This window comes from Zonotrichia leucophrys, chromosome 1 (assembly GCF_028769735.1).
Source record: "Zonotrichia leucophrys gambelii isolate GWCS_2022_RI chromosome 1, RI_Zleu_2.0, whole genome shotgun sequence".
NCBI classification, from domain to species: domain Eukaryota; kingdom Metazoa; phylum Chordata; class Aves; order Passeriformes; family Passerellidae; genus Zonotrichia; species Zonotrichia leucophrys.
In genome coordinates this window covers 87,509,934-87,523,660 of record NC_088169.1, presented here as the reverse complement: position 1 = coordinate 87,523,660, position 13,727 = coordinate 87,509,934, and the positions used below count along the sequence as shown (strand labels likewise).

General features: G+C 48.5%; 1 protein-coding gene across 1 annotated transcript; it reads right to left on the bottom strand.

The window, feature by feature from the left end:
* Positions 1 to 1,297: 1,297 nt before the first annotated feature.
* Positions 1,298 to 3,518, bottom strand: AICDA (activation induced cytidine deaminase). The gene is made up of 4 exons (XM_064738204.1): positions 3,333 to 3,518; positions 1,913 to 2,183; positions 1,650 to 1,765; positions 1,298 to 1,351 (listed from the first exon to the last, which is right to left on the bottom strand). The coding sequence occupies exons 1-4, from the start codon at positions 3,516 to 3,518 to the stop codon at positions 1,298 to 1,300; spliced, it is 627 nt and encodes a 208-aa protein (XP_064594274.1).
* Between the last annotated feature and the right edge of the window lie 10,209 nt (positions 3,519 to 13,727).

Sequence of the window (13,727 nt, the reverse complement as noted above, 5' to 3'; positions counted from 1 at the left end):
CAGGAGCAGCCCTATAGGGGCAGAGCTCTGCTGCCCTAGCACCAGGGGAGGTGTTCTGAGGAGCCTCCAGCCCTACCCGGAAAGAGGAGCAGGATGGAGCACAGAACTTGCAGCCACCATGAAGGAAATGACAGAGCACACCCGAGTGTGGGACACACTTAGCCTTGTGCAAGCCCCAAGAGGTTGGACTGGAGAGGGCGATCCAGCTGTAATTCAGGGGGTGGGAAGGTGGTGGTGAGCAGGCATGTGCTGTGAACCTGCATCTTCAGCTTGTAAAGACTGTGTCCACCAGATCAGGAGCTAATGGGGTCCCCTAGTGGAAACAGAGTGATTGCCAGGCAGGAGGATGGTTTGGTTTTGGCCCCTACAGAAGATATCTATTTACAGGCTAAAGAGCTTTGTGTATGCCAGGATTTTCTCTGGCCAGCTCTCAGTAGAGTCACATTGCTGGCCATATTATGGGCAATAAAAAACTTGGAAAAACAAGATACTGTGGGACTGTAAAGGTGCCTCCAGCAGAGGCAGCTGGCTGGGGAGGGAGCACGTTGCATGTCTGGTCTAGGGGGAAATGCTCAGAGGATGAAGAGCACTCCACATAATGAGAGCTGTGGTGCTCTGCACACAATCCTCTTAGAGAGACCTGCTGGCTTCATGTGAGGTTTTCAAGCTGAGCTACCTGGGCTGTCAAGGACTCACTTCAACACTCTCTGCTGAGCTTTCCAGTGGCTGGCCAACTTTGCTGTTAATACATAGGCTGCACCACCTCAGTTGGGATGGTTTTCCTACCAACATCCAGGAGGACAAATAAACCATTTCGCAGGGGAGGACACAGAGCAGCTGAGTGTAGTGCAGCTCTAAGAGCCAAGAAATGTGCTCCCTGAAGCCTTCATGAAGTGTGCAGGTCAGTGCAGTGCCAGTGAGAGCACAGCCACACAAACAGCTTTGCAGGCTGTCTGCTCCCACCTGGGCAAGGCTGAACCCAGAGCTCCATTCAGTGGATCACCTGGATTAGCTCTGCAGGGACTGAGGGGAGGCAAATCACTCTCTGGCAATGCCACTGCAATCCTGGCTGTTCCCAGTTAGCAATGGATAAGGTGTGGGCCTGGGGAAGGTGTCTTCACAAGATCAGCCTAATTCCCCTTGGAAATGAAAGTAAGGATAGTCTTATCTCTAGACACAGGGCTGGAAGGAAGAGAGATGTAAGGAGGGAAGAGTAGAAAGATCTGTTGTAAGGGAGAGAGTTGGAAATCAAAGAGCAAGTGTTTGTGAAGTCTTCTGATTTCTGATGACTTTCACTTCAAAGTCCCAGAATTTTAAAAGCATCTCGTAAATCATCTACTTCGTACAGCGGCTGCAGGACAAAATAGAAATGGTAGGTCAGTTGTCAAGTGAGCAGGAACCATGAATATGAGGAAGGAATGGCAGGAGATGGGATGAAAGGGGGAAGAAGGGGAAGTGAACAAGCAGAGGAGAGATGAAGAAAGTTGGAGGAAGAGGCATAAGGGATGTGGAAGATGAAGACACTGGAGTGAATGAAATGGCAGATGGCAGGGACGAGCAGCAAGTGCAGAGAGGAATTATAGTGAGGAAGAGAGGAATAAGCTGGGGGAAGAGGCATTGGAAAAAGAAGAAGGAGAATTGTCCCTTACCAGGAGGATTCGTCGAAGTTTCCTGGCAAGATGGACAGAGTTTTCATGCAGCCCTTCCCAGCCTTTGAATGCCTGTTCCCTGTTCTCCACAAATGTGTTCCAGCAGTAGAAGTAATCTGTGCAAGACACGGGGGAGTTACAGGTGCTCGACAGGACACCAATCACTAAATCACTCTGCATCATCTTCCCTGGCTCCTTGCCCTTGCCCTTCTCCCCAGCACCCCTTGGCCCTCCCTCATCTCTTTCCTGCCCGCACAACTCACCTTTGAAGGTCATGATGGCGATCTGTGCCCCCGCCTTGTGCAGGCGCCGCAGCCCCTCGGGCTCTGCCTTGCGCTCCTCGCAGAAGTAGAGGCGGGCCATGAAGATGCGGAGGCTCAGGTTGGGGTAGGAGCGCAGGAAGCTGGCGATGTGCTGGGCGCAGTCGTAGCAGGGGCTCCAGGAGGTGAACCAGGTGATGCGGTAGCAGCGCCCCGGGTCCAGGTCCCAGGCTGCGATGTAGCGCAGGAAAAGCACCTCCACGTGGCAGCCCATCTTCGGGAAACCGGGAGAGACAGGGCCAGGAGTCAGCTGGGTGTGACAGGGACAGGGAGGGAGGCGGCCTGGGTGGGGTGTGAGGGAGGAGAAGCAAGGTGGGGGTCGGCACACACGGGGACAAGGCACGGCAGCACATAGGGGCTAGAGCAGCGCTGGTGGGCGCTGGTGTGGAGGGATGTGGGAACAGGATGGGCGGGAGATAAGCAGGAAGGTAGGGAGACTGGAAAAGCAGCAGGAGTGTGTGTCTGCTGGTAACACACTCGGAGGTAGCACAAAGCACAGCTTTGCCCGGAGGCTGCATCCCTCAAACGGTGTGAACCAGCACAGTGCCCCAGTGTGTCTGTACCAGCACAGCCCCAGGTGTGCCTGTACCTGCACAGTGCCCAGGTGTGCCTGTACCTGCCCAGCTCCAGGTGTGTCTGTACCTGCACAGTGCCCAGGTGTGCCTGTACCAGCACAGCCGCAGGTGTGTCTGTACCTGCATAGTGCACAGGTGTGCCTGTACCTGCACAGTGCCCAGGTGTGCCTGTACCAACACAGTGCCCAGGTGTGTCTGTACCTGCACAGCCCCAAGTGTGCCTGTACCTGCACAGTGCCCAGGTGTGTCTGTACCTGCACAGGCCCAGGTGTGCCTGTACCAGCACAGCCGCAGGTGTGCTGTCCTGCACAGCTCAGGTGTCTGTACCTGCACAGCACAGGTGGCTGTACCTGCCAAGCCCAGGTGGCCTGTACCGCTCACCCACAGGTGGTCTGTACCTGCACAGTGCCCAGGTGTGTCTGTACCTGCACAGCCCCAGGTGTGCCTGTACCAACACAGTGCCCAGGTGTGCCTGTACCTGCACAGTGCCCAGGTGTGCCTGTACCAACACAGTGCCCAGGTGTGCCTGTACCTGCACAGCCCCAGGTGTGTCTGTACCTGCACAGTGCCCAGGTGTGTCTGTACCAGCACAGCCCCAGGTGTGCCTGTACCAACACAGTGCCCAGGTGTGCCTGTACCAGCACAGTGCCCAGGTGTGTCTGTACCTGCACAGCCCCAGGTGTGCCTGTACCAGCACAGCCGCAGGTCACAGCCCTCTGCTCCCTCCTGCCCCAGGCAAACTGGACTGCCGGCTCCAGAACAGGCTGGCAAGGTGTTCCCTCCCCCACCTGGTTGCGCAGATATCCAAAATCCAGGGAGCAGGAGGTGGCGCTGTCCCGGCGCTTCACCACATAGCACAGGTAGGTCTCACGCCGGCCCTTGGCCTTGCGTAGGTTCCTGAAGTTGTAGAGGAAGAGCCTCCTTTGCATGAGGATGCTGCAGGAGAGGACAAGAGAGAATTTACATTTACTCATGCAGCCAGTTGTTTACCATGTCTCTGTTGAGGGCTCAGCACCAAAAATATCCTCTTCGCATCCAAGCCTCTCTGTACGAGAAGAGTGTTGGTAATTTGCATGAAATGTTCTAGGGAAAGGATGCAGACGTGACTCTGGGGATGAAGCAGGTGACCTTGTGAGTGGAAATGGTGTGTGAATTAATAGTGATTAGTCAAACAGCAACTATGGCTGGGCAGAGTGTGAAAATATCTGAAAATATCCAGAACATGGACACCAGTGAGGGAGGAGGATGAAGGCATCTGAGAAGACCTGTGAAGATGAGAGGGTGTGGAGTTCAGCCATCAAGAGATGTTATTTTTGCTATGTGAAACCCAGAAAGTCCACTGTGGCAAGGGATGGACCAAACTAGAACCTCTCCAGAGAAGACTGGACTGAATGCCTTCCAAGCAGTGCCTAAAAGAAGAGCAGAGCTGAAAGTGTGCAGGACCAGGGAAAGATGCCATCCAGCAGCTGATGGAATATATAAATGGTAGCCATGCTGACACCTCCCCAGTCACAAGTACCATTTCCACAGCAGACAGACATCAAGACTGGCATGGGGCTGCTCCTGTGCCCAGGGACTATGCTGGGGAGAGGCAGCAGGAGCACAGGGAGGGGGTGAGGCAGTCATGAGCATTTCTAACAGCCTCACTGCCAAGTGGAGGGACACGGGCAGCTGGGTTCATTGAGGTGAGATACTCACCTCCCCCGCAGCAATGCAAAACAGAAGTGAATAGGTTAAAAATAATCACGTCCTTTGTCATCTTTTCCCACTGTTAGGCTGATGTTCAGTTTAAGCTGGGGTAAGTTTAAGAGATACTGAGCTGGGTTTTCTGGAGGATCTCCAGTGAAGTGTAGAAAAGGGGAATTTGGGTTTGTTAGGAATTTAAATCTGAGAGTCTAGGCACTTGTATACACCCTTCATCTGTTTGCTAGTGTCACCATAAAGCTTGGGCACTGCAGAGAATTTAATGACCAGCTGACAGGCATCCTCTCTGCCCCTCCAGGAGCTTCTGCCCCTTGTGCAGCCTGGCACATGGCCGCTGCATCACAGGTACTCATTCACAGAGTCATGCTCATCGTCTTGCTGCCTCATGATGTGCTTTGAGGCTGTGTGTCACTCCCGACTGCTCCTCACCTGCATCACAGACATTCTCCCTCAGGCAGCCTTGCTGCCCTAATTGTCCCACAGACAGGCACACGACTCTTTCCTGCCCTGCCTCCCTCAGCCTGCAGTGCACAAATGCCTGTCCTGTCACACAGAAAGAGGAAGAACACACACTCTGCTATGCCAAGCTTTGTGCTGGCAGGCTCCTGCAGAAGTACATCGCATTTGAGTCTCCTGTTAGAAGAATGTCCACAGAGAAGACTGCACACACTCAGGAGGGTAAAGCATCCCCATTAAGCATCTCATTAAGCCCAACAACAGTCTGAGGCTGTTCCTGGAGGTCTGTCCCATAAGAACTGTTGCAGTCCTGCTCTGGTGTGTTGCAGGTTGTGTCAGGAGCAGAGCACAAGCTGATCCCACTGCATTCCATCACCCCTTTCTCTGGCTGTTCATGGTGTGTGCCTGTTTCCCATACCCACTGTATGTTCTTCATCATCCTTCTCACTCTTGGAGCTGACTCACTCCCTACCACCTTGGATTCACCCTGTTTCCCTGCCTTTGTGCAAACACTTACAAATGAACACCTGTGTATATTCCTAACACAGACATATTGGTCTCCCTAATTTTTTTTTCTCCCCAAAATTATCAACCAGTCGTTCACCACAGGTTTCTAAGCCTTAGATGTGTTATTGCAGGGATATGGAAAAGACTGTGCCATGTAACAGAGATGCTGGAGAGGGGATCTGTTCTGTGGTGACAGATCCTCAGGTTGTCCAGAAAGGATAACCTGGAAAATTGCACAGGTGTGTAGGTCAGAGGCTTGCAAAGCACTTCCCTGGGATGTGCCACAACTGCAGAAAACAGAGCAGAGCCTTGTGCACAAGGCAACTGCTTGCTGAAGAAACACATATGCCAGGTGGAAAACAATTACAATTATGTTGATGTTTCATTAAAACCCATATGAAAAAATGCTTTTTATCACATCAAAAACATAAGTGAAAACAGACTTTCCCTTTTATATATTTTTTAAAGTTTTGGGCAAAACCATTTGCTTTCAAAATGTTTCTGATTCTTCTTATAATTGTCCCTTTTCTCATCTCATTCAATTTTTCTCTATTCAATGTTTTTGACCCTGCAGAGTCGCATGTGGATGCAAATAAGGGTGAAGAACAAGAAATGACCCCCAAACCACAGAAAAATAAAATTGCGATCACTTAGATTATTTTTCAGTTTCAGAACAAATCGAAGACAATTTGAATCGCGGAAGACACTTGTTCAACTAGAAATGTTCATTAACACCAGCTCTTTTTCTCCCTTTCCTTTGGAGTTCACCATCCCAGCGTTTTTGTATTTTTTTTCTTTTCTTTTTTTTTTTTTTTTTCCCCAGGGAGGATTTCAGAATATGGCAGGTGCAAACAGAAGAATGAATGAACAGATGTTGTGTGGAGCAACTGAGCAGATGTCTGGCTAGGTGCAAACTGCTGGATACACAAGCAACTCCTATGGCTATATCTTAGCTCAAGGGAAAGCAGCAAGGACACAGGAGCTGTAATTACACCTGGACACTGAAGAAGCAGCCTGAACAGAGATCTTCTCCTCAAATAAAAATTCATGAAATCAGAGTGAAGCCCCCTGAGTGTGTGCATAGTATGCCATTGTGGAGAGTGATTGGCCATAATAAGCTCACAGACTAATTGCAGTGCAAGTGCAATTGGATTGAGGGGCTTAAGCAGCAGATAGCATCTGACTGTTCATCCTTCTGTTATCATCCTTTATTTCTAGAAAAGAAAAACAATGAAAGGAACAAAGAATAGCCACAAGAAAGAAATGACAGAAAGGGAAAAGAGCACAGGTGGTAGACAGTCAAAGAGAAAGAACAACAGAGACAAAGAGATGCAGGAGCAGGACAGGCAGGGAGTTAGATCAGTGAGTCAGACAGGGAAAGGGATGGTCAACACCAGAGGGAAAGCAAGTAAATTCTGACAGAAAGACTCTCATCTCTCACAGGAGCAAGAAACTAGAGACACTCATTTTACCTGTCCATGACTCCCAGGTCTCTCTCAGGTGATGGGATCACAGGGAGGGTATCTCGCAGACTCTGTGCAGCCCTCTGACCTGATGTACAGAAATGTGGACTGGCCTGTGTGTCCCCTCCCCATTCACCCCTATCTACTCCCTGCTGGCTTTCATCGGGGTGTGGTTGAGGGAGGAGTTAGAAGGGTCTCTGGAGCTGCAGGAGCTGAAGGGAAAGATGTTGAGATGCAAAGGGGCATCAGTTCTGAAAGATGCTCAGCACCCATTGGTCACCACCCCCCTTGCACTGCCTACCAGCCCACCCCATCTGCAAAATTATTCTGCAAAAATACCAATAGCATAACAAGGCAGGAAACATTGTCTAGTGGTTAGAGGGGGGCCTGAGAGCTTGTGTACCACTAGTGTGAATGTGGGCAAAACCACACCATCCCTCCGGGCTTCGCATCACGCAGCTGTGCAGGGATGGTGGTGACCCTGCCCTGCTCCAGCACAGAGCCTGCAGCTCTGTGCAGTAGCCTGAAGCCACCCTGCTGGAAGGAGCTCAGGAACAGCAGCTTGTGGGCAGACTTTCCCTGCTCCTCTGTGAGCCCCTGAAGGCCTGGCAGCTGCATGGAGCAACACTGAACTGAAGATGAGTGAGAGGGACTCAGCTCGCAGGGCTCAGTGGGGAGAGGCTGGCCTCAGCTTGGCACCTGAACATTGTCACGGGTGTCTGAGCCCTGTCAGCATGCCAGGGGTGGTGGCAGACCTGCCCTGCAAAGCTGCACCCAAAGCACCAGTGGGGAGTGACTCTGGGCCTGATCCTGCTGTTCCAGGTGGTGCTGGCCCCAGCACCGAGCTCTGGCAGGGTGACAGTCAGGACCCCCTGGCTGAGTCTGCGCTGTCACAGCCGGGCTGGCACTCAGGATGCACACGCTTTGCTCTGCCAGCACTGCCCTGGGCTGCCCAGGCTCTGCTGCCCTGGCAGCCACCCCCTGTGCAGGGCTGAAGGGCAGCGAGGCTGGGGCAGTGCCTTGGGCTGGCCAGGGTGCCCAGAGGCAGCCAGGGCACGTTCTGCTCCGCTTCTGCCCCAAGCGGGCATGGCTGAGCAGCAGGGCTTTTGTTTACCTCATGCTAGGGTAGCTCTTCGTTTTTTCTCTGCTTGATTTACTTTCCTTATTAATTTTACTGGTTTTCAGAATGCTGAGGCTTTGTGAAACCAGTATATGCAAAAACAGGCAAAGGAGAGATGAGTTGCCAGAACAGAGCAGACTCTGTAGCCCAGCGCTTGGAGAGGACTCGTTTTTGAGAGCACAGCGCATGGCATACTCCAGGAAAAGGAGAAGCACTCCTGCAAAGCCCAGACATGGGCTGTCCTACTCCTCAGGGAAATGCCTGGCTAGGATACAAACTCAATGAACACATTTTGGCAGCTGCATTGGTCTCAAGAACTGTGGCAATTATCCTTCTTGAGGGTCTGGCTCCTAATGCTTGACCAAAGCTAGAAAAGACTGAAATCCTTGAAAATCCCTGTCCTGCTTAACAGAGCCTAAGAGAAATCTCTGGCTAATGAAACAGCTGTCCCCTTTCAGCCTTTGCTCTAGTAGCACCTTGTGACAAAGCTCCTAGGTCAGGGCAACAATCTCACTTTAACACTAGATTTTCTTTTAATAATTCAAAGGGCACATTTGTTACACAGGACATTAAAAAAAAAAAAGAGAGAAAATCAAAAACAAAAAGGAAAACACTCTGGGAAATCTGCTTCTTAGACATCATAACCATTTGTGTTTCATTCAATAAATCAAGTAAATTCACCTTTATTCTTGTGCTGGTTCTCAATTTTCATAGCCAAAAGATTGCACAAAATTTTATATAAATTTTCTACTTTGAAAGGAGTCAAGAAATATCTCCATGGCCAGCCTGGTTCACCCCATAAATTTAATTGGTGCAAAATTATTTTCTCAAAGGTTTTACATGTCAAGTCTCATAAAATGTATAACTAGATCCTTTCTCTGGTCCTGGCTGCAAGTGGAATTCGTCCTTCCATGTTTAAAACATGCTCTTTCCCCTAAATGTTGAGAGTTTCTTTGCTCTCCACAGAGATAAAAAAGAAAGAATGGATGAACAAACAGATGAGCTATAATTAATGGCAAGGCTCTCAAGTCTCAGCACTGCTGGAGGCTTTCTGATGCCCTTCATTTAGACTGGTAACTTCCTTCACATGTGAGGTGCAAGTGCACAAAGTCAGTGGCAGAGACTCTCTGCCTCTATCTCTAATCCCCAGAGCAGAAACCTGCTGGTGTGGATGTGCTTTAGGGTCTTGTAGCAAGTCTAGGGGATATTTCAAGAGGGACCTTCAATCCCCATGCAGTTCTGCCTAAAACAGGAGCTGCACTCTCTTGCCACAGCAAGATTTTGCTCATTGTCAGATGTCACCCCTGCTCTGGTTTAAAAAAAAAAAATATATATAGTAGTTCAGAAAACCGTGGAAAGGTTGCTGATCCCTGATCTCCTTACTTGTCCAGCTTTCTCCCTGGTTGTAAATTTCCATATCTGTTACATGTGTCAAGCATAGGCTGGGAGCTCATACCCAAGGGGATATGCTGACCTCTTCAGTTTTCTGTCCTTTCTGTTCAGTGAAAACCTCTTTGGAGATGGGAGAGGAAAATACTGAAGATGTCTCCATCACGGTTTCTGATCAAAGCCCGGGTCACTTAAAGCTGCTGGGGAAGGCTGGAGAGGGTCTCTGTGCTGCTGTGTTTGCAGTGTTATCTGGCAACAGGCACTGCTCCACCTTTTAGGGATCATGGAAGAATGTCCTAGCATCCCTTCAGGTTTCTTGTACTCAGGGCTTTATTTTCTGTCTTGGAGTGAGAACAGAGAAATAAGTGCCGGTGGAAGAGCAGTGGTCAGGTGTAAGGTGGGGTAAGAAGAGGAATGCCACCATTACTTTTACGAAAGATTCAGAAAGCAAATTACCAAGAAATTAGACAGCAAAAATACAGTGAATAATTTAAATTATCTAGCCCCAAATCAGAGGAGAGGTTGCTTGTTTAGTCAACAGGAAGTCATGTGTTGGTGTATGACATTATAAATATATATTTATTTTTTCCATTCACCCTTTGCTCAGAAATCGCCTTTTGAAAGTAGCGCCTCTGTCACCAGTTGGTTGGTTTTGCACTGAACACAAGAAACGCAGACACCTGCTCACCCTGGCCTCAAGAGAAAACCTCAAACAGAAAAACTTTCTCTGCTCCACAAGCGCTGATGCGCCACGGAGATGGTGACTTGCACAGAGATGCTGAGCAGGAGAATGATGGAGCTCCTTGCACTAAGGCACTGGCAGACAAATAAGCTGTTATGCTTATTTATTATAAGCACATGGAACATACTCACTTAATATGAGCACATACTAAGCCTGAGACTATACATCAAAATGCTTATTTATTAAACACACATTGCACTGCATTCACTCCACAAAGATTCCTCACCCTCCTTAGAATGACAGACCCATCACAAAGGTAGTGCTCAGACACCTCTCCCAGGCGCACCACTCCCATTTTTCCAGTCCTAGGTGCAAAAACCCCCTCCACACCAGATATAGAGCAGCTTGCTGTTAGGACACGGGGCAGAGAGCCTTGTCCCTAGAGCTGCCACCTCTTCCTGTGATGCAGCAGTGGATGCCATGCCTGGGGAGAGGTTCCAGCCATTGCTTTACAAAGCAGTGATTTTTGCGGAATGTGCTGCACCACAGAGATTTATAAAAGCTGTGAGGATGTGTGTGTGTGGTCTGCCTGGGGTGGACTTCACCAGAGAGGGATGGTGTGGTGCTGGGGTTTGCAAATGCAAAGCCAAAGCACTGTGGGGTGAGTGTCACGGAGGCTGCACCTGAATTAGACAAGAGCAGGAATTCCCGGTTATGAGAAGGAAGGGGGAAGCAAAAAAGGCAGGAGTTCAGCATATGTGGGAGGGTGAGTTTACAAAACTTGCATTGCTGCATGCTGCAGGATTGTCAATGCTGCCACTGATGCAGAATTGAGAGCATCTGGTTGCTGATGTTGTGCACTAAGGTTGTATGCTATTGTGTGTTTTACTAGTAATTCAGCTTTCCAGGCTTGCACTGCAAAATCTTTACCTGGAGACTTGACCTGCAATTTATTTTTGTTTCACTGTTGAGCTTGTTTTGATGATGGAGGACAAGGCAAATTAGGGTGAAACTACAGAAATGAGTATACATTTTTTAACCGCAGTCCTGTGAGCGCTTCTCATTCCTGCCCTGCAGCTCTCTGTCAGCCCAGGCAGGCCTTCTTACAGGAACCAATAATTCTTAATTCTGGCCCTGTGACCCCACAATTATTTTGTCTCCCTGCCTCTATTAGTCCCCTCCACCATGTCTCTAAGCCACAGCACTTCCAGCACTTGCTACCAGAGACTGACACTCTGGGATCACCAGCAGGAAGGCAGGAAAGGGGCTAGATTGAGTTGGGAAGTTTGAGACCTAGTGAATGGCTTCCCCATCATGACTGCAGATAAAAAATGTGACCAAAATCCACATCCTTATGCTAAATGTCCTCTAGTGCGCTCTCTGGCTTGAGGCAGTGACATGGCTGGGTGCTTACCTCATTTATGCTAAGAGAAACAGACTCTCTGATGAAAGCAGAACTGCCCTCCCCATGCTGAGAGATGGGGGTAGAGTACCTACCAGAGCTGCTGCACCCTGCTGCTTGCCATTGCAGTGCCTGCAGCTCCAGCCTCCAGCATGCCCTGCCCATCTCAAGGGGCTCCTTACTCTGTGCTGACCTGGAGAACACCCTCTGCATGCCCAGGGAGCTGCAGGCATTGTTCCAGTGTTACTCCACTCTCCTGCAGCTCAGCTCCCTGCTCTGGGCACCTCACACCCTGTTTCAAATCAGATTTTCCTGCTCCTCAGTGGAAGTCACTGGCTCCATATCTCTGCAGTTATCTGCTAGCCACAAGGAGAAACTCGGTTTTTTACTGCTGTTTTTCACAATGAGGCTCACCTCCTAGCTATGGTTATGGTTTTGCAAACCAATGTTGCCTGTGATTAGCTCATGTTTTTGCAGCGCTGCAAGTCGTGCTACTCCGTGCAAAAAGAGCTTGCACTGAGGCCTGGGTGGTAAATCCTGATTTTAACTTCCCTGTTGTCTTTGGAGAAGTACTTTGTTGGAGAGACTGAGACAGAAGTCTTGAGAGTTCAGTAAGAAATTGTGTGTTGGATGTTCCTTGGCTGTCAGTTGTGTGCTGAGGACCTTGCAGTTGTACAAGCTTTCCTTGGCTGGAAGTCCTCATGAGCATCTCTTGATCTTGCACTCACATACACAGCCAGGTAATTTCCTTTTTCCCAGTCTGTGCTCAACATGGGGACACCAGATCCACTCCTCTCTTCTATCATTTTTGTGCAGGTACAGGCAGATTTACTTAAGGGTGGCTAGCTTGGTCCTGTTGCAATTTGGGAAACAGGGAGCAAGGCCAGCAAATCTTTTGGATTGGAGAGGCAAAAATCTACCATGAAGCAGTGTCCCCTGGGGAGACTCAGGGAACAGAAATGGCAAAGAGGTTTGCAGAGACTACAAAGAGTTCAGACAGGTTTAGCTTTCCTAAGCTAAACCAATGAGCGACTACAAAGAGAGCAGCTGATGGACAGTGGAGCCAAAAGGGACAGTGTGTGACGACAGTGCTGGGCTCAAGCAGGGCTGATGAGAAAATCACCAGAGCACAGAGAGCCTCCGGAACAACCACACTCACTGCACCAGGCAGAAAAGAAAGGCTTTTGAAGGTGTCAAGAAGGCAGCAAAGGCCAAGACCCACCTGGCCCTGGACTGGCGCTGCCAAGGAGCCCTGATTAGCTCTGGCTGTGAAGAAAGTCCCAAGGAAAGTCAAGAGGCCAAGAAATACAGGATATGAAAACTGACAGACCAAAAGAGGCAGAGATCCAACTAAGGGCAAAACTGTGAAACCCAAGGCTACCAAACCAAGGCAGAGAAATTGAAAGTGACCTCATGGTGAGAAGGTGGTGCACAAGAAGTAGATGCTGTGTGAGCATAGAAAAAGCGGCCTGCTGCAGGGACACAGACTGCAAATCCTTTAATTGAACCTCTGTTTTTTGTAATGTTTTGCATTTTTAGCACAATTTCCCCAAAGGAAGAGAATTTATTTCAATAGTTTTAAAATATGCCTTGTTCTGCAATTAAATTTGTGCTTTGTATTAATTAAAAGTTTCTTCTTGTTATTTTCTTCAGTTGGCTGCAGCAATATTGTAGGGGAGGCAGTTTGCTCAGAGATGCACAGCTAAAAGAAGAGAGGCAGCAGATGAAAGATGCAATAAAGGAATTTCTGATCAGACATCAGGAAACTATTCTCCATCTTAAGTGTGGTGCAATATTAGAACAAGTTGTGGATTCTCCATCCCCTGCTGAATTTTTCAGAATTCACTTGGACAAGGCTCTGAGCAATCTGAGCAGCTTTGAAGTTAGCTCTGCACGTTTACTCTCAATGTAAGTTTATCTGTGATCTTAACTGGGAACATATGCTATCTCAATATCCACATTTATTTAAAAAAATGCACAGCTTAACCTGCATTTATTCTTATATTTAAGCAGGTGAGATCTGACATGTCTTATTAGTTAGACACATGCAATTACATATGCTTCTCTATTACACCTTTTTGCTAATTTGTGACCAGCTGTATTTGTATGGAAATTGCAACCTTAGCAAAATGCCCCAAATTGCATTCTGATAGATAATTTATTAATTAAATTAATGGAATGTTTTTCACAATTCACTTTTTAAATATACTTCAGCATACTAGCAACAAGCACATGCTGTTTGTATTTTAACTGATACAACTCACATTAGTGAACATGTTTATTTTTGAGAAAATAACTTACACTATTAACAAACGTAGACAATCAAATACCTTTGTGGTATTTCCCACATATTTTTAAATAACTTTTTTAATGGACTAAAATCCAGCTCTCTATTTTGTGGGAGTTTATTCCAACTTGCTGTATTACAGGCTCTAAGGATGGCAGGAACAGAGAGAAAAA

Bases quoted from the DNA above. Each gene is read 5' to 3' on its own strand.
- AICDA (XM_064738204.1), bottom strand. From the start codon at position 3,518: ATGAGTAAATGTAAATTCTCTCTTGTCCTCTCCTGCAGCATCCTCATG. The intron at 1,766-1,912 runs GTGAGTTGTGCG...TGTCTTGCACAG, and splicing joins CGCCATCATGACCTTCAAAG to ATTACTTCTACTGCTGGAAC. The intron at 1,352-1,649 runs GTAAGGGACAAT...TTTGTCCTGCAG, and splicing joins AACTTCGACGAATCCTCCTG to CCGCTGTACGAAGTAGATGA.